This window comes from Camarhynchus parvulus, chromosome 19, assembly GCF_901933205.1.
Source record: "Camarhynchus parvulus chromosome 19, STF_HiC, whole genome shotgun sequence".
Taxonomy (NCBI): Eukaryota; Metazoa; Chordata; class Aves; order Passeriformes; family Thraupidae; genus Camarhynchus; species Camarhynchus parvulus.
Window position 1 is genome coordinate 7,387,898 of NC_044589.1, and position 26,133 is coordinate 7,414,030.

The window sequence follows — 26,133 nt, forward strand, 5'->3', positions numbered from 1 at the left end:
GTCACCTCAGCAGGGAATCAGTTCATGGGGAATCATTTCACCCACAGATTTCACCCACATTTCAAACTACAGGTTAAAAACAGCCACCTGGAAAGTGTTTATGGATAAAAGAGCCTGCAGGCACCAGTCCTTACCAATGTTTCCATGGCTGTCTTCCCACAGGGAGAGGAATATCCTTGACTTGGTGGCACCAGCACAAACCTCAGAACACTTTGTTCAACTGCCCCCAGAGGAAAAACCACAGCTCTCACCTTGGCATCTGCATTCCCCCTTTCCCCTTCCAAATTCCACCATGGAAAGAACTTACAAAATCACAGGGCATGAAGGCACAAGTGCTGCTGCCAGATTGGCTTCATTCCCCATAATGTGTTTCAGCCATGTGGATTTTCTGTACTTATTTGAAGGAAAGGAAAAAAACCACAGTACTATTGTATAAAGTGTACAGGGAAATATCTGGGCAAGAACTGGGGAGATAAGCACAGGCTGGACAATACCTTAAAATACTGAAACCAACAAAAACTGGCTTGGAATCAGTTTTGAGTTTATCAAGCTCAATCCTCATCGGTGCTACCACCAGCAACAAAAATGTCAGCTGAACTCTGGAGAAAAAGTTAATTCTCCTTGGCTGATATCATACTCATAGATAGCACAGAGGAAACAGAAGAACTGGTGTTAAAGTCATAAGTAGAAAGATCTTGAAGGACTAAAATTACTGACCTTTAAGAGGAGGAAAAAGCCCCCAAAACAACCCATGCATTAGTCATAATGAAAACATTGTGCATAGCACAGCTTTCTAAGAGACCTGGCTCCGTGTCAGAGCCACCAGGGAGTACAAGAACTGTTTGCTTCCCTTCACTCAAGTGACAGCACAAAGTGGAGACTGTGCATGAGACCCCAAAGGATCCCTGGAGAATCATCTGCTCCATTCCCCTGCCCAAAGGAGGATCAGCTCCACCAGTGCCATTTCTGACATTTCTGTACCAGGTCTGTGATGGAGGCACCACACCCTCACTGCAGCTCACCAACATCTTCCCATTCCATCAGCTCCATGCACCTCTTTAAAAAAGAAACCAGAACTGTCCCGGTCACTTTAGAAAGTGTTTATTCAAAAGCTTCATAGCACCATCTTGTTTTTTAAAACAACCAAATAAAATGCAGCAATTAAAACGTTGGTTTTTCTGTTGAGCATGACACTAACTCCACCTGTGAACATATTTATGGTTGTTCTTGCTAAAATAACTGAAAAATAGCGCTCCTGTGCTCACAGACATAGCACTGGCCCCTGGGGGGGTTATCCAGTCCCAGCTCAATAATGGAAGAATAAAACCAAGTGGAACTGGATACCTCAAGGAAACCATTCCCCCTTCCCAATTCTGCTGGAAGAGAAAGTTTTCTAAAGGTCATTTTTAGCAGTTTCAATTCATACATCCCCTCGAAAACTTCAGCAAAACTAAAACTGTAAATATATAAAATATTTTTGGGGAGTTCTTTTATAGGACAAGCCAGACCATAATTGGTTAATTATCTCAATATGTTTGCTCTAACAATCAACTATTAATTCTAAAGGGCCTCTAATGCCCATTTTTTCTAGGGAAAACATCAGTCAAGGTAATTTTACTACATTACTACGCTGATTCGCATTAAAAATTTAAGGTAAAATCAAACTGCCATTGACAGCACTTATCATCTGCTTTCATTCTCAGTTTTTTTTCCTTTTCCCTTGTGAGTTTTGGAGCAGCCTGTCTGAGAGCTGGGATCAGTGAAGCGCTATTTCCCAAGGATCCTTAACTTACATTTCAGGAATAGGGACCAGGCCGAGGGCTCGGTCTCGTTATCGTTTGGCTATGGCTTCCGACCACTGGGATTCTCTATTGCAGCTACTTCTGATGGCCATGGGGAGGGAAATGCTCCCTGCTTCACTTGGCCAAAGCCCCCATGGGGTCCCAGGCTGGCAGCACGATGGGCTCCTGCTGCATCACGGCCAGGATCTCCTCGGGCACGTGCTTCTTGTCCACCACCACCTCGTACACGTACTCAGAGAACCAGTCATCGGTCATGATCAGGTAACCTGGGGGGAAAAGAGCATCACAGCACAGAGCCACTGCAGGAAAGCAGCCACAGACAAGCCTGACCTGTGAATGATGCATTAAACAGGGCCTGGTCAGGCTGGTTATCTCTCAAAACACAGCAAAAAATATCTCGAGGAAGTTAACATACAGGATGTACTTTGTGTGCACCTAAAGGTCAGGCAAGAAGCCCACCAGGAAAAACAAGAGCCAGAACATCCATAATTTATGTTTGCTCTGTTAACATGGGCATTGAGAATATTCAAGGGAATTACAAAGCCTTTAAGACAGAATGTAACATTTCAATCTATTTGAGGCTTTAGAATTTTTCAGGTGAGTATCAACCTGTTCTAAGAAAACTTTCTTGGTTTAGTTTTTGCAATAAGAGGCAGCCACTGCTTTCCTGAAAGTCATTTAAATCACACTAAGGCTGAAGCAAATCTTAATTGTCTCCCTTAATATGAAAATGACCGTGAACACCCTTGAACTGGGAGTGAGGGAAGTCACTTTAGAGGTTTTAGCAGAGAGCTACCTCTGGAAACAAGGTATTCCAGTTGAAATGGGAATAAGAGTGGCTGTGAGAAAGGAAGCATTTAGGAGAGAGATGAGAAGGCTTTATGTAATAAAGTTCCTCGTGTCCTTATATTGTATCATCACACAATCAAATGAAACAAGAAAATGTCCAAAGAATATGGACAATAAATGCATCTATCTCCACCATCTTGTTTCTAAAGCAAGAGATCAGATAATCCCATAAATTAAAACCCCTATCAACTCTAACCCGAGCTAGAAGCCATTTTGGAAACACTGCCAAAGGGAGCTGCCTTGATTATCCTTTTTTCAGGATATGAGTTCTTGGGACACACAAAAACCTCTCACTCCCAAGAGCCAGCAAGTAATTGCACCCTGAGAGGATTAATGAACTCTGCCTCTGACATCCTGTCCCTTGCAGCCGATTGGGATCGCGGCGTCTGAGCGGGGAGGAAGCGCCGAGCACGACTGCAGAACATGCAAATAACTCAGCTTTGGGGAGGCCTGGGCAGTGCAGATCCACACACACACACCCTACACACACCTGGGAACCTCCTGAAAGTCCCCAGAGAGCCTTGGAGCTGTAACTCCTGCCCAGGGAGAGCAAATAAACAGTGCCTCTGTCCCAGGGCACTTTTGAGATGAGAGATGCACACACAGACAAAGGGTGCCTACAGTTAAATCCTTGAAATGCCTTCCTGCAGGAGAGCAACAGCCAATACAAGACATGAAAAGCCCAAAGGGAGCTGCCTTCTAGCTGGAGATGCATCCTAAAAAAGCTCCTTTCATGCCAAAACAAGCAGATGGACCCCTCTCCACAGTGTGATTTAGTACTCCCCTCTTCCTTGCTTTTAAAAAAAGATATCCAATGGGATAAGCTGGGTTCAAAGTTAGGTAATAACGTCCTGTGTGTCTCCAGAACAAAAGACTACTCAGAATAATTAAACTTGCCTGTGTGGCTGAAAAAGAGCCAATAAAACAGAAAGGAAATATTTGGTTGGGAAGTGACTTTTTCACCTCAGAAAACAAGCCATGTTTGTCAGCAGCTGTGTTCATTCCTTGAGGGAAAACACACAGGGTTCCAGAAACACTTATACAACAGATATAAATGTAATTACTAAATATTTAGGAGAAGCAAAACTGGGCTGGTTCACAGGGGCTCCCTTTCTCCAGGACAAGCCACAAGATTTCAGTTCTGCCACTCTGGAGCGTGAGTGTATAACTGACTCCATCCCATAATTCCCAAACGAGGAGTCCCAATCTTTCCAGTCTTGCACCATTCCTGTCACAGGAAACAGGTGGCACCTGGCACCCTGGACGGTACTTGGGAAAACAGGGAACCCCACATGAAAAAAGCCTGATCTTTCCTCACAAAAAAGTCATTTCTTTGCTCATTGTTTAATGGCTCCAGTGCAGTCCCTGGTGTTCTGTTGCGGGCTGGACCCTTGGTCACCCTGTCCAAGAAATCCTGGGAGTTGGGGCTCACTCCCATCCCCACACCCAGCTGGGATGTGCCAAGTTTAGCATCATTCTTGGCTGACTCTTCACTGATGTGGACTCTGGCTTCTTGTGCTGGACTTACCCAAGCACAGCTTCCCAATTCTTTAACAAGGCAGATAAGATAAAAATCTTAACTCTTATCACAGTTAGACACAGACTCAGTGGCACTGCAAGACAGCTCAGGCAAACTCTGAGTCCTCACCCTCCTACACAGCTACTACTGGACACTGCAGAGTGGAAAATCAGGAAGGAGAAGAAACCCCATCAAGTTGAGTCACAATCCCTGAAGGGATTTAAATGATGTGTACATGCGACATTTGGGGACCATGGTTCAGTGGGGACTTGGCAGTGCTGGGTGAACAGCTGGACTCTTTTGGACCTTAAAAGGGTTTTTCCACATCCTAAATGGTTCTGTGACTCTCAGTTACCTCTCCCAGTGCTTGGGAAGGAGCCCTGGAGGACATGTCCCATTGCCTTTTGCCCCAGAGCAGCTCATTTGGTCATACCCAAGAAAATCGTTCAGGGATTCAGTTCCCTGGAAAAAAAGCAGTCTGAAATAGAGGCAAGCTTCCTAATTCTGATGGGATTTTCTGTCAAGGCTCTTTTCCAGGGAACTCCCAGAGCAAAACAAAGCACAGTCAGGGAGCAAGACTTTCCAGAGAGCAGGGTGTCCCCTGGTACATAAGGGACAGCGACTCACCCTGCAAAGTCACACAGATGCCATGGGGACAAGATAGGGCAGGGTTATTCAAGTCACTCTGGGCTCCTATTTTATTAATTTCCAAGGAACAACCAGCTCCTCTTCCACAGCTCTAGACCTCATTCTTGAGAGGTGAGAGTGGGTTTGGATGCTGCAGCACAGAAGTGCCACAGCTCAGTCCCAGCCCAGCAGGCACCACTGCAGCAGTGTCAGGGTTCAGCTGCTGCCCTGAGCCATTGATGTTACCTCAGCATTGATTTGGCTTCTTCACTTAATCCAGCATTCCAAAGAACATTTCACTGCTGTCATATTGCTGAGCCTTGAAGGCTGGACATCAACAGTTTCATTGTTTTGTCAAGTCTGAAGATTTTTATTGGAATACTTTGCTGTGAATGGATACAGTTAACTCAGAACAGAAATTACTGCAAGACCAAGAGGGCACAACATAAATTAAGACATTTCCTAGAATATTCTATGTTTTCGTCTGAGTTGTTCATGTTATTGAAAAGCTTATAAATAAGACCACATCCTAAACCAGAGTTCTCCAAAAATAGTCTATTCCCAGAAGAGAGCCAAGACATCCTGGGAAAGTTCTGCCACACCAAATCTTACAAGCACAACATTTGGGATTAATGTGCAGCAGAAAAATGTGCCCAGCAGTGACTTGTTGCTGGGGACACAGAGTCTGGCCTGGCACACTCACCACTGAGGCTGTGCCATTGCTGAGCCCACATCTGGCCTGTCTCACTCAGGAGATAATAAAAATTATGGAGTTCTCCTCCAAAGCTGCCTCATTGTCCTTGCCACATCCTTATTTCCAAACATTCAGCTTTCTGCTCTCATGACTATAAATTACCTTTATTGCCACGGTCTTCACCCCAGGAGTTTTCCACTCTCCATTTTTCAAATGCATCTTCTTGCCCATCCTGTGCCAAAACAAGTCCATGACAGTCAGTGGTGAAGGAGAGGCCACACCTGAGCAGGTCATCCCTTCCAAACCCAGCACCAGGAACACACAGAGTTCCACTCCTCAGAGTCCCAATGGTTTCTTGCTAATGGCTGCAGAAATGCCATTTTATAAAATACTCATCTGCCTACTTAGATAAAATGTGGTGAAGAAGAGTCTGCAATCAATATTTATTTCATCAGGCAGCTGAAATTTAACTAAGTTCTAGTTTGGACTTAACTGACTCACAGAATTTCAGCTGCTGTCCCTGTCTCCCATCAGGGAGTGAGGGAAATTAAACAACTTGCCTGAACTGGGAATCAGAGGAAAGGAACAAGGAACTGTCAGAATTCAGAACAGCATTGGTGCAAACCCTTGAAGAATCCAGCTGAAGGACACAGCTCCAAGTCCGGTGCTGTGCAATTAAAATATTTCAATACAAAAAACTAACCTGAAAAACATCCCATAAATCAATTTTTAATATTGAATGGATTATTGTTGTAATGCTTTTATTCTCCCTTGAAAAGGGAGAACAGTCCTTAAGATGGGACACTTGAGAGCTCCCAGACCAAGGATGTCAACTCTGGATGCTCTCAGAAATTGGGAAGAGCACATTCATGTACAGTAACTTTTAAACCAAAAGGTGCATTTAATCCACATCAATTTTTGATGTTGTAAAATTGTAATATGATTTTTTTTAAATCTTCAAAGCCTTTTTATAAAAAAGTAAGTAAATCCAAAATATTACATTTTACAACTCAGATTCTCAAAGCACCTTCGGGTTAAGGTTTTTAAGCACCAACGACAAAGTTTTCCTTGTTTTTCAGTTAGATATTGACAGAGGTGTTTGTGCAATCTGATACATGGTGGAAACATTAAGAGCTCAGAATGCAGAAAACAGGAAAAAATTGAGCTGTAAAAAGTAACTTGGAACATTCTTATGACTCAGCAGTTCCATCTCAAGTCTCAAAACTCCACAGCTCAGGCAAACTCGTTCAGTGCTGTGCAAGCTGCTATTTCTCAAGCCAAGGTCAAGCTGGACAGGAAGAGATCACTTCAAAGAAACTTTAATAATGACAGCTTCTGGAAATAAATGGAAACATCAACTTTGCAGATAACCCCAAGTTGTAAGTTTTTGAATGCTTCTTTTTACTTCATTATGTGCTTTGTTATGGTGCCAGGAGCAGATCTAGCTGTGGATTCATCTCAGCCTGCTGTTTGCTATGCTGGACACCATTTCCCTTCCCTAATTAGAGGTCAGAGATCACATGCCAGGGAACTGCAGGAGGTTAACCCTGCTGCAAAATGCCTCCTGCCAGCATTTTAACAGGAGCTTCAGGCTCTAAACAAGACTGGACTAACCATGCAGTGGTTGTCCAATCCAAGTTTGTGGGTAAAAGGAAAAAAGTCCTTTGAGGTGTCTAAAATTCTTCCCTCCTTGTTAAATATTTATAGTTCTGAACACTCAGACACAAACAACACAAGGGAAATAAACAACCAGGGGCTTGTGGCACACTCTGAGTGAGCCCAGGACACAAAGAAACTCCCAGGATATTCCAGTACATCCCTGCCAGCAGCAGAACTCCAGAGGGAGATTCTACCTTCTCAGTGACAGCCGTCAGGACCATGGCATGGGTCATCAGGGACTCCCCAAAGATCAATCGTTCTGCTTTGTTCATGTTCTTGATGGAGACACCAAACACCAGCTCATGATTAAATCTAGCAGAAAGATAAACAAGCCACATGAGAAAGGATGCAAGGGGAGTTCTGACAAAGTCAGGGAATCAGGAGACTGCTCTGTGCCAGGAACATATGAGTTCAACCAATTTTAATGTCAGAATAAATGCAAAACCTGATCCCTTTAGGAGTTTCTCTCACCATATATTAGACATTTAAATAAGTAAGAATATTTACAACTACTCATAGTGCATCTTAATAGGATTCAGATTAAACTAACAAGTAAAAAAAAAATTCTTCTGCTGCTGAATTACTTAAGCATACTCTTTTGGGGTTTATAATCCAAAGTATGTAGAAAGAATTAAAGCACTGTTCATGTCCTCACTGAGGATCCCAAATGACAGCCTGGTTTGATTCTCTACTCACATATTCAGGTCATTGATTCCCAGCTTGCCATAGAAGTGCTTTGCCACATCACAGCCAAACCACACAGCCTGCAAAGAGAAGGAAGGGTCATGTCTGGGCCAAATCCCAGGAGCTTTACATGGCATGGGCTGCACTGTGCCATCCACAAAGAGAAACCAAACCCACCTCGCCATCCTTAATAGATGCTGCAGCCAATTTCTTCAGGACCTCCACAGGCTGGTTGTTGTAGAGAGTTTTCCTCCCTCCAGCCATGTTGCCCAGGTACTCCACTGTGTAGAGCCTGTTGTAGGGGTTCTGGGGTCGAGGATCATTCACTAGACAAATCTGCCAAAAAACCAAGATGTCATAAAATAAGGTACAACATAACTGAAATCCTTGAAGATTGAACCTAGAAGGATTTCAGGGAATGGCTTTTGTCCCAGCCAGCTGTCTGCCCCATTACCAAACAAGCCACTTGGCTGAAATAAGAGGTTTCTTAAGGTTGTGTTTGTTGGGTTTTTTTGCTTTGTTTCACAAGTTTACCTTGTAACTGTGGCAGAGCAGCTCTGCATGTTATTCCTTCTCTAATGTCTGCCTTATGACCTATTACAACTGATTAGATCACTGCATATTTTATCATTACAAAACCATTGTGGACTGCAACACAAGATCCCAGATAATTGAAGGGTAGAGCACAAACAGCACAACAGGGAGAATAAAAACACTGACTTGGGCAAGCTGTGCCCATCCCAGGTGCTGCAGCTACAGGGGAGACAGACACTGGCAACAGTGGAAAATAAATGGCAAAACGAAAGTCTTGGAAAGTTTTCAGCATGCCCAACCTTGTCCTCCATGTTGAAGTAAGGCTTCACATGCTCATTGTAGAACTGCACCGGGGTCATGGGGCCGTACTTGTGGTAATTCTTCTCCTTGTCCCGGAACTCCCAGCAGAAAGTCTCTGGAGGGCTGCCCAGGCAAGTGCTCACTATTCTGAATACCTGCACAGAGAAGCAAACAGCTGTGAGCCTGCTGGGACATGCAGCTGTGCCTCTCCTACCACAGCAAGGCCACTGGAGCGTGGATTTCTCCACGTGAGAACCAGCTGGAGAAATGGGATCTTAACGGTCACCTTCGAACACACACACATCAATTATCTGCATTCAGCTCCTGAAATCTTGGTGTTTCAGCAGTTCAAAACCAATCTGAAAAGCCTCAGGAAAATCAACAGAGCTTTTTTCTCCACCCTCACACTCCATGTTCTCAGGTAAACCACCAGGCAAAACAGAAGCTTACTGATTCCAGGTTATCCTAGGAATGCAGCAGCCCAAAGCAAAACCAGGACACTTCCCAGCCTTGTTACAACATTTCATCAGTAATTCTGAAGCTCCTCCAACACTGCCAGAGGAACTTTATCAAATTGATTCTCTAAAGGTTTGATCATTCAGCATCACCTGTTCCACCAGGTGGTTTGCCCCGTGCAGAGACAAACCAGACATTTTAACGTGGGCATTTTATCCCAGTGTTTCTCCTGTACTATTTAATTTTTTATTGTAATGTTCATTTGGATTTCAAAGATGAGCCTTTGCTTATTTTCAAAACCCCAGAATAATCTCCTCATCTCTTTTAATACATTTAACATGTGTTTAGGGCTGAGCTGGCAGGTTATGCAATTTAATTCCATCTCCCTGCCTGCTGACATCCTCTGCAGCTGGCAGCTATCTTTGGATTTTTAGCACAAAAAGTTGACCAGATTTCAAGTCATCAGCCTCTCTGTAGATCAGAATATAAAGCTGCACTTCAGAACCACTACTGTACTTTCTCACAGGGCTTATCAGAAAATGTGCCAACACTGGCAGTGTAACCACTTTAAAGATACAGAGCAGGACCTGCCACAGGTACTCTGGGGACAGGGAATTCAACCACAGTTAAACAGGTTTGAATCTGTTTTATTTCAGCTGACACTGATCTTCAGCTCAGCCCATGTCCTCAGGACAAGCCTCTTCCTTGCAAGGAACCTTCAGGTTATTTAAAATAAGAGGAGAGGGAATCAAATCTCAGCTGCACCTTCTGCACTGGGATCCAGCTCCTGTGGTCTATGCCAGCCTTCCCAGCCTGGCAGTCTTCACACTTACACAGCAGAATAGACACAATATCTTCCCCAAAGCTGATTTAACTCTTTCTGGAGCTGATCCATAAGAACTGGCTGTATGTTAATGTGCTCTTTGTGCTGGCAGCAAAAGGAGTGCAATGCTCCTGGCTAAATAAAAGGTGTTCTTGCTCCGAGCAATTTAAGAAAACAAGTGAAAAGATTAATTACAGGTTGAAACAAGGGTGTGAGCATAAAGCTTCTACTGCAGGAACTCACATTTCTCAATAAATATGGTAAAGAGCAAATATAAACCCCTGAACTACTATAAATATTTAATTTTGCACAGACTGCACAAAAGGCACCATTTGCTGTGGCTACACCCACATTACCTCAGATAACCGCAAGCGCTGAGAGATGAGGCCGTGAACACAAAATAAGCAAGAAAATGCCTAAAAGGAGAGCAGCAACCAAGCCAGAGGAAGGAAAATTATGGAGACAGAAGTCTCCAGTGAAAAGAGGCACTGGAGCCTGGAATGGCCTCCCTCATTGTTTTGCTACCACACCCAACATAGGCCCTCTCTTCATATCTCACAAGCTTCCTCTACCAATAAATAAAATAAGCATATTTAAACTAAAAGGTGACTTACATTGCCCTAGTGACAACTAGAAGCAAGATAAGGCAAAGATAGAGTGGCTTGTGCTAAACCCCCAAAAAAATGAGGAGGGGAAAAGGAGGACACTCCTGATAAGGAAGAGTCTACAAAGAGAACAGTAAAGGAAGAAAAATTCTATTGCGTGAACTGCACTGATTTCAGCTTCTGACCCACTGTGCACTGGTTTGATAAGAATGTTTATACAGTTCTGGAGTGAATATTTAATCCCATGTTCCACAACAATTGCCCCATTTCAGCGCGAGTGCTGCTCCCAGCAAGAGCAAACCAAGATTTGCTATGCAAATAGAACCTCCCAGAACAAAACCAAGCTCTGCTTTGCCACATAAATACAGAGGCAACACCACTGTTACACATCCAAACACATGCAAACCACCTTTCCTACTGCAGGAGAAAATGCTGTGCTGACCTCAGAGAATGAAGCACAACCATTTACAGAAGAGACAAAGTGCAATCAGTGAAGAACCTTTCATGTCAGTTCCAGCATCTCTTGTCAGAGGGCATGAAGCTCTAAATAAATGAGGAGACATTTAGCAGTGAACTGTGTCCATGCCCTAAGAATGACTATCTCTAGGAAGCTTTTGATGTTTGCTGCAGAATCCCCCAAGGCCTTTTGGACACACACTGCATGTAAATTACGTTAATTCACCTTTGAACCAAGCGCAAATTTGCAACATTCTGGGGTAGGCTCAAAGCACAGCATTCTTAAGGCATGAATTTCACAACAGTTTTGATGAAACCCAAGGAACACAAATCAGTTTTCTTTTACCCTAACCTTAAAATTAGATAAAGCAAAGCTACAGAATTTTACATGAAGTGCAAAGTTTTGTTGTTTTGAAAACCCAAAACAACATATTAATATGGAACTAAAACTCCACAGAGATAGCCCAAAGTAGTTTCTGCCTAACAGTGGTGTTGAGTGGACTGCAGAAAAAGCTAACACACAACACCAAAACATTTGATTTCTTGACTCATCTAAAATACATACATTTAACCACTGGGTCACTTGGCATTGTATGTTTGAGAAAGAAATAAAATACATTCTTTTTTTAAAGTGCATGGACTCAATCACACTAAAACAGCCCCAAGTTTAAGTTATTTTTGGCAGTTTAGGAATCAAGTACAAGCAGCACAGAATGATAAAAATGATGTGGGTTTGTGTGAGCAGGAGGAGGTGCAGGCACTGCAGACACACTGACAGTGATGGAGTCAGTTCACAGCCAAACCCATGCTGCAATTCATTCCTCTGCTGGCCCCCAGGACGAGCCCTCAGCTGGGCTCAGCCTTGTGCAGGCACCTCCCTTTTGTGGTTCTTTTCTGCTCTCTTGTGGGGAATCCTTGCACAACACTTGTGCTACAAGATTTGCATTCAAAGCCATCAGAATGCAAATTTCAACCTTTCCTGTTATTTCTAAGAGCCAGACAGGCCAATCTTTTGATCTCTCAAGAGACAAAATGCTGATTTTCCTACAGCAAGGGACAGAGATCTGTAAAATATCATCATTCTGAAACCTATGGATTCAAAATATTTGTCTGGAAGGATTAGAAAAACTGAGGATGAAGTAAGCAATAAACCACTGCAAAACAAATTCACTTGAACAGCTCCAAAACCATTTTGTTAAGCAACAAGAGGCACTTGTTTTGGCTGATCCAACAGCTACACAATGAAAGAAAGGAATCTCATCCATTCCAGCCCTGTGTTCCAAGATTCATGTCACACCACTTTATTTACCTCTTCTATCATCATGTCCATGGCAGCACAAAGTTCTCCTTTGCTTCCTCCACTTTCCACCATATTTCTTAGCCTCAAACAGTATTCTCTCATCTGTTTAAAGAGAAAGTTACTTTGTTATAAAGGGTGTGAAAGGTGTCACCTGATCATTTTCAGGACTTCCTATCTGCTTGTTTCAAGCACCTATTTTACTCTTCACAACATGTTTTCAGAATGAAAATACCGTTCAGAAGCGTTGTTAGAGATTGAGTCATTACAAAATAACAAGATAATTGAATGCTGTTGAAGTAAAATACAAAAAAAAAAATTAACAAATAGTCACAATTCAATTACCATTTCCAACTACTGATGTGAAGCTTGCAGCCATTAAGCTCTTAAAGCTTGATTTCCCTCAGTCCCACAAGTGATGCCACAACATCCACACACACCAGCACGTCTGTGACTCACAAAACACACTTTCCTCATACTGTCACATTTATTTTGCAATTCTAATGCATAATTGATCTCCTGGCTGATGAAAAGAAAGGGGCATTTCCCCACTGCATGCACAGCTGCAGTCAGAGCAGCACAAGCTGCCCATTAGTGTCACCATCCATAAGGCCAGGAAAGGTGATGGGGCTCCCTCAGGACCAGCTGCTTCGCCATGCTCAGGATTAGAACAACATTAACAACATTTAAAATGTCCAAGCTCATTCCACCACGTATTTTGCATTTTTTATGTGGATTTCAGCAGGCAGTTTTCCCTGAGCATGCAGCATATGAACTGGAAAAAATGTAGCAAACTGTTAAAAATGTTTTAATTGCCTTTTTCATCTAGCTACCTACACCAGCCTCTTCCCAGGCTAATTCCTTTCTGCAGTTCAGGGAGTGAGTTAACACCTGCCTTCAGACAAAGCTGTGCACTTCTATACTGAAAGCTGATTTTTAACATGCAGTGTTTTAAAATACATTTTTTTCCTCCATCTTTTTCACCACATTTGGCAGTCATCTCTAGAAACCCTGGCACACAGGGAGCTGAGATACTGAAAGGGTGGGAAAGAGACACTTAGACACCATGTGCTGGCTTTGCAGAAACAGATTTTAGCAGCCACATGTCAAGAAATCTTTGGAAATCTGAGGATTAGGAATAACTGCTACTAAAACCACAAAAGGGACTTTCAAGCTACTGAAGCCTGACAATGGACATCTTCCATGATCTCCCCTTCCTGCTCCATGTTTCAAGATTAACATCAGACTTTGCTGAGACTTTAGGCTGCTTGTAAATAAATTTAAGTTGCTGAATGCACTTAACACTCTGGTCAGTAAGGATAAGGTGGTTAGGAACACTTGCAGCAGGTTCATTCCCATTCCCTCCCCTAAGTTTTATCAGCTAAATCAATTTTACCTTATGATTCAAGATCTCATTCATCCTTCTGGTAGCCTCTGTGGTGTGAGACTCTGGGAAGTACTTCTTGGGGACAACACCATACTTCTCTAAAAGAAATAAAACTACAGGTTAACAATTGGCTTTTTCACACAATAGGTGCTCCTACTGCTCATACCCATATGAAAGATAAAGAGAGTTTGGGTTTGTGCAGAGATTATAACAGAAAGGCTCTTGTTTAAAGGTTACAAGTACCCAAAGTTTACTTTTTAATTTGTGACTGAATCTTGACCTCTGAGCTGCATTCCACAGGGATCCCAGTAAGTGGAATCCCTGAACTACCCAGTATTATTTAACTCAACAGTTAAACGTTCTGAATTAATTAGTGCTTTAGGAAGTCCTGTTCACCAGGAAAGAAAAAAAAAAAACCAAACCTTGATTACTTTAAAATTAATCTCCTGAAATACCTTCTGAAGAACTGGGCCTCCTGTGAATCACTTATCTAAGGTTAAAACTGACTTCCCAGTCTCCTTTCCTGCTCAACATTTATAAAACACCAGCAGCAGCTCATGGCTTCCTACATTAGCGTGCCACTCACAGATCTCACCATGCAAGGCTCTGGATGTAACAGCAGCAGCCAAAATCTCTGCCCTGATTAAGTATTTATAGCAATGAGAGCAGGAAAAAAGGAACCTCCAGGCTTCAAAGAAACAAATTCCTTTTGTGATTCTAAATTTGTATTATTGCCTTGTTGATTTACAAAGGTGTCATATTGTTTCACAACACAAATGAGAGCAAGTGCTGGTGTAATTAAGTATCTCCAGCAGCGTGGGTTCCTCCTGGAGCTCTGTAAGACCAGCAGTGCCACATTCCACATCAATTCCTTCTCACTGATCTTTACACCAACTTCAGGCTGCAGTTCCAAGCAGTTTTGCTTTGTAAACACACCCTGGTCCAGCAGGGGCTTTTCCCTTTCCATGTGCCCTAAAGACTGTACATGGATATAAATAAATGAGGTTGAGTTGATAACTGGAGGAAAAGGGTGTTGAACCCTTTCATTAAACTGAAAGTCAGGGCTATCTAATTATTCATTGATCATCTGAGCTTTTATCATCAACAGGACTATGCAAAAGTGATGCCAGACAAGATTTAAGCCAAATATTTATAATCTAGCCCCAAAAAAGTCTTTGATGTAAAAAACCCACAATGGTTAATGGCATAATGTGCCTTAGCCAATTCCCAGGTCTCAAGCTCAATTTTTTATTCTATTCCATTCCCCATTTCTCAAAGCAGGCTGCAGTTTTAGGAAGAGCTCCTTGTGACCAGTTCTCTCACCAATAATGTTGACCAGCATATCCCACTGTCCACCATCATTGGTGGGGTTGGAGAGCAGGAACTGCACCAGCCTTCCTTCCACTGGCTCCTTCTTCTGAGCTGTTTCCACAAAGGCATTTAAAAAGTAGTAACAACGCTCAACCTGAAACACACAGATAAACAACCCCAACCTTTTAAAGTCTGATATATTATGCATTAATTAATTGCTGAGCATTCACTTCTTTGCAAGCACAGAATAGATGAAGCAACTTTCTGCTCATCCTATGAAGTCCTCATTTTCCCCTCCAGCATTCCAGGGGCTACCCTATAAAATTCTTTGCTATAGAGCAAATATTTAGGAGTGACTTTACACAGAGCTTGAGGATCAGGGAACAGGAAATGGGGAGCAGAAGTTATGCAACGAAGCCTGACCCAAACTAGCACTAGATTTGCTTAATTTCCCTTAGGGGGAGGAGCAGGCACACAGCTCACGAGCACAACTGAAACCTCAGAGCTACAGTCATGTTTTCCCTGAACTACCAACAAGTAACTGCTGAAATATACAGAACTCTTGAAAAAAAAGACTTCTACTACTCCAAAACATCAACATCTTGACAACTTTCTTCTCAAGCTGAAAGTCCCACTGTGCTCGACCACCTGCATTTAAAACACATTTTAAAGGAACTTTTGAGGTTTCTTCTCAAACATGCTAAAACAATGCAGCCTAAAAGAAGCTCTGTCCCAACACTAACACCTGATTGCATAAGCAATCCTACAACAACCTACACAACTGTACCTTATCCCAGAAAAAGAGATAGGACTGGCTGAACTCAAACTCTTCAATGTTGTATTTCTTCATGAAAGGAAGACGCATTGCGTTGAGGCAGGAAAAGATCCAGCATCTCCCTGAGAGATCAAAGGAACACGAATTAAACTGGAACACCTGTGCTCAGGAGCTGCACAACAATTCCTTTTACCACGAGATTCATGACACAGTTCTGCCTCGAGCCTTTGGCTGGGCTTCTGCAACACCAAAGAGCTCTCTGAAGGTGTTCTGAAATCTTTCATTGCAAGCACATCTCTCAGTTACACCATGCAGAAGGGAAAAGAGGCAAACGCTGCAGGTCTAACGTGCGTTAATAACTCAAGGGGAGTCAAACGTGTGTCATTAACTCAAGGGGATGCTGCAGGAATTCGAGTTTTCCCAGAAGCTCGGACAAAGGGCTCTGGAGCAGCAGCCGCTCCCAGGAGCACAATCAGCGTTAGGAGTCAGCCCCCAAACACCGCCCCCGGCCCTGACCGCCCTCACCGGAGTTCTTCTGGTTGGTGACGGGCTTGCCCTCGGCGGGCACGGCGTGCTGGAACACCTGCACCGTGTCCTGCACCACCTGCCGCTGCAGGCACACCTCCAGCGGGTCGTTGCATGTGGCCACGTTCTGGGCCAGCAGGAACTGCGGCTCGGCCCGCAGCCGCCGAGTGAAGGCCACGGCCTTCTCCGTGCTCAGCCCTGCGGGACAGCGGGACAGGGTCACGGCCGGGGCACGGGCACCGCACCCCGGTAACACACACACACCCCCACCTCTGATAACGGAGAGGCTCCCATCCCGTAACAATGGGCACGTTATCCCTGCCCAGAGCCCCGGTACGGTCTCGGAATGCCTCGCTCCCCCTGGTAATTCCCCCCCAACCCCCGCCCGGCTTATTGCTGAGGTATCCATGAGTCTCCCACCCCCCGGTAAGGGCCGGTAAGCCCCTCTCTACCCCGGGAATTTCCGTCCCCTGACCTACTGCTAAGGTACCGATGAGCCCCCCCGCCCCCATCCCGCCATGGACAAGATCCCCCTCCTCCCCGGTAACCGCCCTCCATCGCTGAGGTACCGCTATGCCCCCTCCGCCCGCACCCGCCCCTCACGAACGGACCCCCCCGGCCCCCCCTCACCGCGGGCGTTCATGGCGGCACCGGCAGCACGGTCCCGAGGCGGAAGCGGCTCTTATAGCGCCGGCACCGGAAGCCGGAAGAGGGGCCCGGGGCCGCGGCCGGGGGCGAGGGGGGGAGCGGCGGCGGGAGGGCGGACGGCGAGAGGCGAGGGACACGTTTGGGGCCGGTGGGGCGGCCCCTCACAGAGAACCCTGGCGCTGGCGCCTGACATCGGTGCCTGGCGGCGATCCCTGACAACGACCCCTCACACGGACCCTGGCAGCGATCCCTGACAATGACCCCCTCATAGGGACCCCTCTCATAGGGACCCCTCTCGGCGGCCCCTCACACCGAGCCCCTCACATGGACCCCTTACACCGGCCCCTCACAGGGACCCTTCACATGGACCCCTTTCACCGGCCCCTCTTGCCAGCCCCTTACATGGACCCCTCACAGGACCCCCTTACACCGACCCCTCACAGGGACCCCTCACACTCGCACAGCCCCGGCTCCAGAACCTTCCACGCTTCCTGCAGTCCGTGGCCTGCCCGCCCCACAGAGGGTCAGCGCTCGGGGCTGTTTGTGGCACAAGCTCGTGTCAGTGCCAGGGGCACAGGCTGGGCTCTGCAGGGCTGGTGTCACCCTGGGTGATTGGCACCCATCCGGAGCACCCCCATCCTGCTGTCCCCAGCTCTGTCCACACTGTGTCACCTCCTGTGCTATGGCAGATCAACAGGAGGGTTTGGGACAGCTCTCCACAGCTGGTGGTGTTGAGGCCAAGTGCTCAGGAACATGAGGTGGCACCGCTGTGGCACCTTGAGGGACCTCCCTGAGCACTGGTGAGTCATGGACACACTCTGGCTCACACCCCAGATCAAACTGCTGAATTTTCCTCTTGAGGAATTGCCTGCTCCTCTGAGAAAAGCGCTGGTGCTTCACTGTCTCAAATTGATTTACAGCACGCAGTGTTTATTGACAGTATTTGTAATGGACTATTCCAAGGCATGATGAGGCCTCAACAGTTTGCCAGGACCTTGAGAAAAGTGCTTGAGTGGCACATTTGTTGGGGGAAGGGATGGATGGAGATGTTTTCCACCCATTGGAAAATGGGAGCAGTGCTGGAGCAATCACACTGGAACTTCACCGTGTGTCATCGAGCCCTTGGGGCTGCCCCAAGCCCTGGTGAGCCATGGAGACAGGAGGTGCAGCAGCCGTGCTGAGTGCCTTGCAGCTTTTGCCCTGGCAAGAGAAGCTGAGATGCCCACAGGATCATTGGGAAGGGGCAGAGGGTTGGGTGGCCACCACCCCAATGCCCTCTGGAATGGCACTGCAGGACAGAAAGCAGCTGTCAGCCCAACACCTCGCTTTATTGTGCGCATCACAATGCAGTAGAGATTGCTCTGCAGACTGATCCACAACCCACATGCCTGACTGCACGTTCATTCCTTGTTGGAATAAGCTTGGAGGGCAAGAGCTGGCATCACCTCATGCAGTCCACCCACCTGAATTGTGCTCCAAGGAAAGGTTCCCAGTGACCAGTTCTAACAGTTCTGACCCTCTAAGCAGCAGCTTAGAGTCAACATATGCAAAGAACCACTTATATTTTGAAAAAACATATAAACTTGATCCCAAAAAAACCAGTTTCAGTGCTTTATCTCATCATCTCACACAATGGCTTTGGTTGACCACTAGAAATGATGTTTTCTGGGCATTCTTTACCTGCAGCAAAATGAACACAAGAAATGAAAAATCACCTCCTAGAAAAAAAGAAAACCACAAGTAAGTTGAATTCATCTGGGCTGTGTTCGGCTCCAGAAAGCTGCCAGCAGGCTGAGGATATCACATTAGGGATTTTTTTCCCTTCCAGTGGTTACACACAGGGGTAGCCAGAGCCCTGGGATGGCCAGGGAAGGGCAGGATTTGTTTGTGTCCTGTCCTGTTCCCAGGGACCCCTCACTGCTGGGACAGGGCTGATGTTCACCAGCCAGAGCAAGAGCAGGGTGGGTTTATTATACTGAGTGAACTTAATTTTAAAGAAGGAATTAATTTGGAATAAGTGTGAATAAGCAGTCAAATACTTACAGAGCTGTTTCTTTTGGTTTCTTGAAGCACTGAAAAGAAAAGAAAAAAGCAGTCCTGTTATCATTCACGTTTCTTGGACGTGGGGATATTGTTACAAATTTTGCAAGTACATAATGCCTTCCACATAAAATGTCTAATACTTGATTTATCTACTGGTAATTCTAAAGCAGGAGGTAGTTTGTAGCAGTTTTCTAACAGTGAAAAGCAACATTATGAAATAGAATAGAAAAGGTAGGAAAAAAACAGGGCACTGCAGCAAACAATACTAATTTTTTTCCTATGAAACCAGAGCTTTCCATACCTTAAGAAATTTATCTCTTCGAGCCACAATTCCAAAAAGTATTGTGATTGTAACCACCACAACAGCAGCAATAACAGCCTCCTTGGGGAAAACAGGTTTTTTATCTGTCAGGAAAGAAGAAGTTGGGTATGTGAGAAATTTGTGCAGTCACATAATCCAGAACATTTCATAGGACTGTGGAAAGACATTTCTTTTCTCACAGCTGTCACTGCTGAATTAACTGTTGCTCTCCCTGCTGTCCACAGACTGCTCTGTGTGTTAGTCCCCTGGAGAGGAGGGAGCTGAGCCTGTATTTGAGTGAAGTGAAGAAGGATTGAAACATCAGCTCCTGAAGAAGATCCCCCTGGCAGTGTTATGCTCAGAAATAAGGCAGCCCAGAGGTACCACTGACACAGGTAACATTGCTTCCCTCCCTGTGCCAGGAGGACAGAAATGAGAGGGGTCTGGACAGAGGTGATTTAGTGTCACCAGTCTGAGCCCTGAGCACCCAGCCCCTGGAGTCACCTCTGGAGCACAACTTCTCTTGCCTTGAGCAGCTCTTTGGGCATGACAGAATCCTGTGGTCACAGTAAGATGCTTCAAGCAAGACCTGAGGTGCTTTAAACCCCACTTGAGTGTGCCCTGTCAGCGTGGGAAGAGCTGCAGTGGGATGAGCCTGCCCCAGGTCACACTTGCCAAATGCTTTTGAACAGCAGGTAGAGCAGGAGAGGCCCTTCCTGTGCTGTGGTCCCAGGCACAGGTGCAGGGAGAGCTCCTTGCTGTTGCTGTGCCCTCAGAAATCCACACAGGGAATTTACCACACTCCACTTACGCTGTGTAATATAAACGGATTGTTGTCATTATAAAAGAGAACAGAGAGTTATTTGTAAAGCTCATTAACCAGCAGCAGCCTTGCTACCTTTAACTATGAGGTGGAAATCCCTTGTCCCATTTCCCAGGCGTGATTCCACCAGGCAGGTGTAGGTCCCGTTGTCAGACTTCTGCACTTTGCTGATGAAGAGCTGAAAGACCTCACTGGTCTGGTACAGCTTGTGGCGACTTTGCTGCAGGGTCAAGCTCTGGTTGCCCTTTAACCAGGTGCTTTGGCCTTGAGGGTTGGATTTGGAGTTGCAGGTCAGAGTAACATCTTTCTCTTCTTCCATCTGGAGGGTCTCCTCTCCACTCAGCTGGGGAGGGACTGTTCACAGGAATGCAGTTCAACAGGTCATTAATAATGCTGCTCATAGAATCACAGAACCATTTAGGTTGGAAAAGCCTTCTCAAGCTGAGTCCAGACATTAACCCAGCACTGCCAGAGCCACCACAAAACCATGTCCCCATGTGCCATGTCTACACATCTTTTAAATCCCTGCAGGGATGGTGTCTGCCCTGCTGCCCTGAGCAGCCTGTGCTAGGACTTGATGACCCTTTCAGTAAAGGAATCTTCCTTAATACCCAATCTAAGCCTCCTCTGGTACAACTTGAGGCTATTTCCTTTTATCACTTTTTACTTGGGAGAAGAGACTGACCCCACCTTGCTCCAACCTCATAGAATGCCTACATTTAACACAAAATAATTTCCCTTCTCACATCCCTCGTGCTCCTTGTTCAGTGGTCTAACAGATCACAGTAGTGCAGCCTTTCCTGATCTCTGGGAATGAGGAGGGCAATCATTGGCAGAGACTTTCATTCCAGTATTTCCTCTGCCCTGACTTGTATCCTTGGGAAATAACCTAGGTGGAGGCAGGGACATATCCAGAGGATCTTTCTTAAGGTACCCACCCACTCCTATAAAAGAGCCCTTAGATCAGCCATAAGCACCACTGTGGGAAGGGAGTGTCTTATCACATGAGTTATCTCCTCCTAAACGCATTTTTCCTCGGTGAAGACAGCGTGCAAGGGTGCAAAACACCGCCCAGACAGAGCTGCTCTGCCCAGGACTCCATCCCACCCCAGCCATTCCACACAGGAATCCACCATGGCGACTCACACTGCACATCCAGGGTCACAGACACCTGCACAGCCTTGTCCCGTGCCAGCCTGCACGTGAAGGTGACCCCGTTGTCAGACGCATTGACTGGGGATACGCAGATGTTGCTGATGTTCACTTTATTCCCATCCTTCAGATCCACTTGCCCAGCCCCGCGATACCAGAGCAGCTCCTCAGCCTGGCTGCTGTTGTGCACGAGGCACGAGAGGGAGATGGCAGGGCTGAGCCCTGTAGACAGGGTGAAGTCAGCAGCGTGGTTATTTACAGACAGTTCCACACCTGCAGAAGAAGGAGGACAAGGACATTTAAGCATCCTGAGCCATACTCTCCTCACAAAAGCTGCCACATTCACTTCTCCATGCCTCCACCTTGGAGGAGGGATGAGACTTTCAGTTTTCAATCTAGCAGCTGTTTTCAGGTGGAAGAAGCTGTCTTCATCTCAAAGCTCTCTCCACAATTATTTAAAATAAAAATCAGTCTTTTGCAGCTGACTGCCAGAACAAGGCCTGACCTGTGACAACAAAATGTCTGAAGCCAGAACTGACCGTGTGACACCCAGCAAAAGGTCATTCCCGCACCATCACCCTCCTGCTGCCAATCACTGCTGCAGCACCACTGTGCTCACTGTTTGATACTGTTTTTCAGTTGGAGCAGGATGCCCTTGGGAGTATAAATGAGTTAATCATCCCCTCAGCTGTATCCTGGTGGTTGCAGAGCTGCAATTTGTCAAAGGTACAAACATCAGGACGTACTAAATGAACAACCAGTATGGGAAATAAATTATTGTAATGGGATGGAACTCGCTACTGCAGCCTGGGCCATAGAATAATAAATTAAAAATATAGCTCAGATTGTAAAGGTATTAAGGTCCTGTGAATATAAAGAAGGTCCCTGTCTGAAGGTGTTCCCAGGTGGCCAAACCTATCACACTTATCACTGCTTGGAGCAGGTTTGGAAACTGTGGCCTCATCATCCCCGCTGCAATAATGCTGGAAAACACTGACATTTTCCCATTCCCTTCTCTGCTACTCTCAAATCAGAGGTCAGTTTTCAGACAGTCCTCTGGGGATGATCTCCAGAACACTCAAAATGCTGCTGTGGCACATCACCTAGCCCTGGGCAGTTTCAATAATTGGTATGATGGAGCTTGGACAAAGCCGGGATGGATTTTTCCATTGCTTACCTGTGGCCACACATGCCAGGAGGGAAAGAGCAAGGACGGGCACTCCGTGGGGGACGGCGGGGCTGCATCTCTGCGCCATCTCGGAGCACAGCTGGCTCTGTTGGAGAGAGGGTCACAGCACTGCTGCCTCTGCCCAGGGCTCGCAGGGGTTAATCCCTGCAGCCATCAGAACCCCGGGGAGAGCCCCACAGCAGGCACAGGGTCACCAGGGAATGAACTGAGTCCATTGTTGCAGGGCATTTTCCAGTTCAGAGCAGATTCGAGGGGGTTTTATGTCTCTAATCTCCATTACATGAGTTTGCTGTCCCTGATCACCTGTCAGGCAGGGAAACCCATCTCTGGATCAGGTAGCACTGGACTTACCTTGGGAAGAGTCTCTGGAGAGGCTGCTTCTGCTGGGAAATGCACACTTCTTTCCCTTCCTTATTTATAGGGTCTGAATTTTAATATTTTATGATCGTTCAGTAAGAAGTGAGTCTATAAAATGGGTTCAAGGCCTCGTTCAGTTCCTGGATTTCTGAGCTCCCACAAGACTGAAGTATTTGCTGGGCTCTGCTGGCTGTTTTATGAGACTTTCTGAGGCAATGAGTAACTAATGAGAGAGTTCCTGCATCAGCCATAAAGACTTTCAGCCAAAAATAATACCTTTTTCCCCCCAGCTTTCTGTGTGCTCACAGCATTATTTCAAGCCACAGGGATTTTATCCTAGATTGTCCTAGAGCAGGAGTAGACTCCAATTTTTCCATTTCTGCCCAAAGCTCCATTGCCATGTCCTCCCTTGAGTGGAAAATGAGAAAATTCACTGATTCAGACTTTGAACTGCATGTTGGCAGAGGAGAGAACAGACACTGTCCTGCTCACCAGTGTGTACCCCCAGGCTGCTCGTGTGCTTGGCTCAGCCCTGGGCACCCCCCAGCACACAGCAAGGGGGTCTGTCCCTGCTGTCCCCTCTGCTGTGGGCTGTGTGTCCAGGGCACAACTGAAGCACTTGGCTGTGTAGAAATCTGTCTGAGGTTGCTGTGCACCTCAGCAGGGTGATGGTGACGTGGTCACAAAGCACGGGGTCCTTGCAGCCTCCAAACGTGTTGTCACTGCTGCCAGTGTCCTTGCAGGCACATCACTCATCAGGAATGGGCTCAGCAGAGCCATAAAATGCATTTCACGAGCAGGAGGAGCCTGGGATGTGTCCTTGGTGTTTTCTTGGCCTGTGGACACTGTGTCCCAGCTCAGTGACACAGAAATGGGCAGGGAGGGCTCCTGCTCTGGGCCTGCTGCCTGCCCACACAGCACAGGAGCACACAGCACTGCTTATTTGTGGGGCTGCTGCAAACAAGGGTCACCTTTGAGTGTTTCCTAATAGAATTCTTTCTGTGATTATGGGTTTACCCTTAAAACCAACAGGGAATCATTCTTGGTTAAAAAAGTATATGTGTACAAAAGTCCCTTGAAGAGAGAGCTCTCAGTCCCCTTTTAAAAAACTGTCCTGTCCTTGTAGAATTCAACTAAATGTTGGCTTACAATCCAGTACAAATTTTAATCCAAATGCTCTTCGTAGGAGTAAAGTTATCCCTGTGGTTTGGAATTAAGCTGAGTTGAAATAGAGAGGGATTCAAAGGAGTGGACTGGGAAGTGGCTCATGTGCTCCCACCACAACGTGAGCCAAGGGCAGGAAAGTGAAGTCTGTGCTCCCTCTGGTCACTGCACTGCACTGATTGAGACTCTGGAGAAGAAGGGATGGTTTGGAGTAAGTGAGGATGTACAGAAGGAAAGGGTGGAGTTTGGGAGTATTTCTTTTAATGTAGGAATTACAGTAAGGGAGAAGATTGCCAGGCAACAGCTGTTCGGGGGGCGGTTTGTTATGATGTGAGACCCAGCACCAGCTGGGACCTGGGTCAGATTCTGTCCCAGCAGGTCCATGACAGGCACTGAGGTGAGCTGAGGTTCATCTGGAGCAATGGCACTGTCCTGGATCTGCTGAAGGAAGAGGGACTAGAAAATCAAGGTGTTACCTGGCCAAAGGCAGTTAAAGGCAGCTGTTTAGACCAGGTAAGAATTACTTTTGCAATGGCTTTTTACACTTTTCTTTTCATACAGGGTGTAATTAATCTTGTGGGTGTCTAATTACTGAGGTCTAGAGTTTTGTGGGTTGCGTTCTCCACCTTTCCATTACGTTTTTTGGAGGGACACAAACCTCATGTTCCAGAATGCAAAGCAGCCACTAATGACTCAGACTGGGAGGAACCTCTTCAAGGAGGCAAGAACTCCATAACTCTCCACAGCAAAAGATCCAGCCCTCACATTTGAGGTACTTGGATCTGCACTGCCAAGGCTGGATTAGACAGACCATGGGCTAGAGTCAGTAATCCACCACACCAGCTCCTGCTTGTCATCCTTATGGCAACGCTGCACCGACAAACCCAGAATAACACTGTTGTTAAATATGACTCTGAACAGCCTCAAAGGAATTAATTAATAAGCACCAGTCTATTCCTGGGTGTAATCCAAGCCTTAGAAACCTGAGCAGAGAAGATTTAGAACATGATAGAGATTGAGCAGAAGTATTTTTTTTCCATCAGGTCTCTTAACCTCCAACTCCAAACTTCCCAGCAGTTGGGTTCTGCGTGGATTTCATCAGTGCCTGCAGGAGCAGGAAGCACAATTCCTAATCCTCCACACTCTCACTGGCAGATGAGATCTTGATTTATCCTCAGCAGTTGTGAGGGTTGATGGTTGCTCCTGGAGTCAGAGGCATGGCAGGATCTGCACAGACGTGTGGAAACCCAGGATTGTATCTATGGTTTTGTCAAGCAAACAAAGGCTGTAAAGTGGCTGTAATCCTGCTCCAGAAAACATGTTTCTGCAATAGTGCCTGAGGCTCTGCTCTAAGGCTGCTCCTGTCTTCCTACTCTTTGTGGTTCCCCACTTCTAATCCCATCTTAATATGTGGTGCTACATATTTTGCAACATTTCCATTGTTGGGGAATGACTGTAACACCAAATCCAGTGCCTCTCCTTGCCAGATAACTGGGCTGGAAACCGAGGCTGTCCGGGAATGCTGCTTGAACTTACTCAGCACTCCTGTTCCCGCCCACAAAGCCTATTTTTCCAATGTTTTTTAAAAACATTATGGAGGTGTGATGTGCCCTGATTTCTCCCAGCCTAGATCCAGCATATTTCTCACTGGTGAGATGGACAGATCTCGAGGTTTTTTTTTTTTTTTGTTAGTAAATCTATTTCCTGATGATCTTTATATAAAGGTTCACATGCCGTGCCACTGAACACAGAGGAATGATGAGTGAACTTTTTGGGAAGGAATAGGAATAACTAAAGAAACACTAAATCAGTGAATATTTTGAAATTTTTGAAATAAATTCAAATGGAAAATAGGCATTAATGAAGAAACAGACCCTGGGATCAATAAAGTGGAAGAGAAGCCCTCACGGAGGTGAGGTTCCAGCACAAGTGTTGGACGTGGATGCCACCTGCTGGGTACCCACCCACGGAAGGGGAGCAAAGTCACCTGGGAGTGCTGGAAACTGGCTGAGATCCCTGGGATCACCTTGGCAGGAGCTCAAAGGCAGGAAATCCTGTAGAAAGCTGAAGCCACACTCATGACTGAGGAGGATACTAAACCTGGTGCCTGCTTCATGCTGATGGCAAGTACAGGACATTCCTGAGCAGAATTC

The 26,133-nt window shown here is 45.9% G+C and overlaps 2 protein-coding genes across 2 annotated transcripts; both read right to left on the bottom strand.

Moving 5' to 3' along the window:
- Positions 1-1,079: 1,079 nt before the first annotated feature.
- BLMH (bleomycin hydrolase) lies at positions 1,080-16,946 on the bottom strand. The gene is made up of 12 exons (XM_030962818.1): positions 16,934-16,946; positions 16,304-16,501; positions 15,791-15,900; positions 15,016-15,157; positions 13,702-13,790; positions 12,318-12,410; positions 8,668-8,823; positions 8,012-8,170; positions 7,847-7,914; positions 7,345-7,462; positions 5,654-5,723; positions 1,080-2,068 (listed from the first exon to the last, which is right to left on the bottom strand). The coding sequence occupies exons 1-12, from the start codon at positions 16,944-16,946 to the stop codon at positions 1,917-1,919; spliced, it is 1,368 nt and encodes a 455-aa protein (XP_030818678.1). The 3' UTR covers positions 1,080-1,916.
- A 2,044-nt stretch (positions 16,947-18,990) lies between these two features.
- Positions 18,991-22,526, bottom strand: TMIGD1 (transmembrane and immunoglobulin domain containing 1). The gene is made up of 5 exons (XM_030962877.1): positions 22,448-22,526; positions 21,265-21,543; positions 20,194-20,472; positions 19,296-19,399; positions 18,991-19,023 (listed from the first exon to the last, which is right to left on the bottom strand). The coding sequence occupies exons 1-5, from the start codon at positions 22,524-22,526 to the stop codon at positions 18,991-18,993; spliced, it is 774 nt and encodes a 257-aa protein (XP_030818737.1).
- Positions 22,527-26,133: the final 3,607 nt, after the last annotated feature.

Excerpts from the sequence above, each read along its gene's own strand:
- BLMH (XM_030962818.1), bottom strand. Across the intron at positions 8,171-8,667 it reads ACTTCAACATGGAGGACAAG|ATTTGTCTAGTGAATGATCC; the intron begins GTTGGGCATGCT and ends GTTTTTTGGCAG. Across the intron at positions 2,069-5,653 it reads TGAAGACCGTGGCAATAAAG|GTTACCTGATCATGACCGAT; the intron begins GTAATTTATAGT and ends TTTTCCCCCCAG.
- TMIGD1 (XM_030962877.1), bottom strand. The coding sequence starts at position 22,526 with ATGGCGCAGAGATGCAGCCCCGCCGTCCCCCACGGAGTGCCCGTCCTT. Across the intron at positions 21,544-22,447 it reads CCTGGCATGTGTGGCCACAG|GTGTGGAACTGTCTGTAAAT; the intron begins GTAAGCAATGGA and ends CTTCTTCTGCAG. Across the intron at positions 19,024-19,295 it reads GAAGAGATAAATTTCTTAAG|TGCTTCAAGAAACCAAAAGA; the intron begins GTATGGAAAGCT and ends TTTTCTTTTCAG.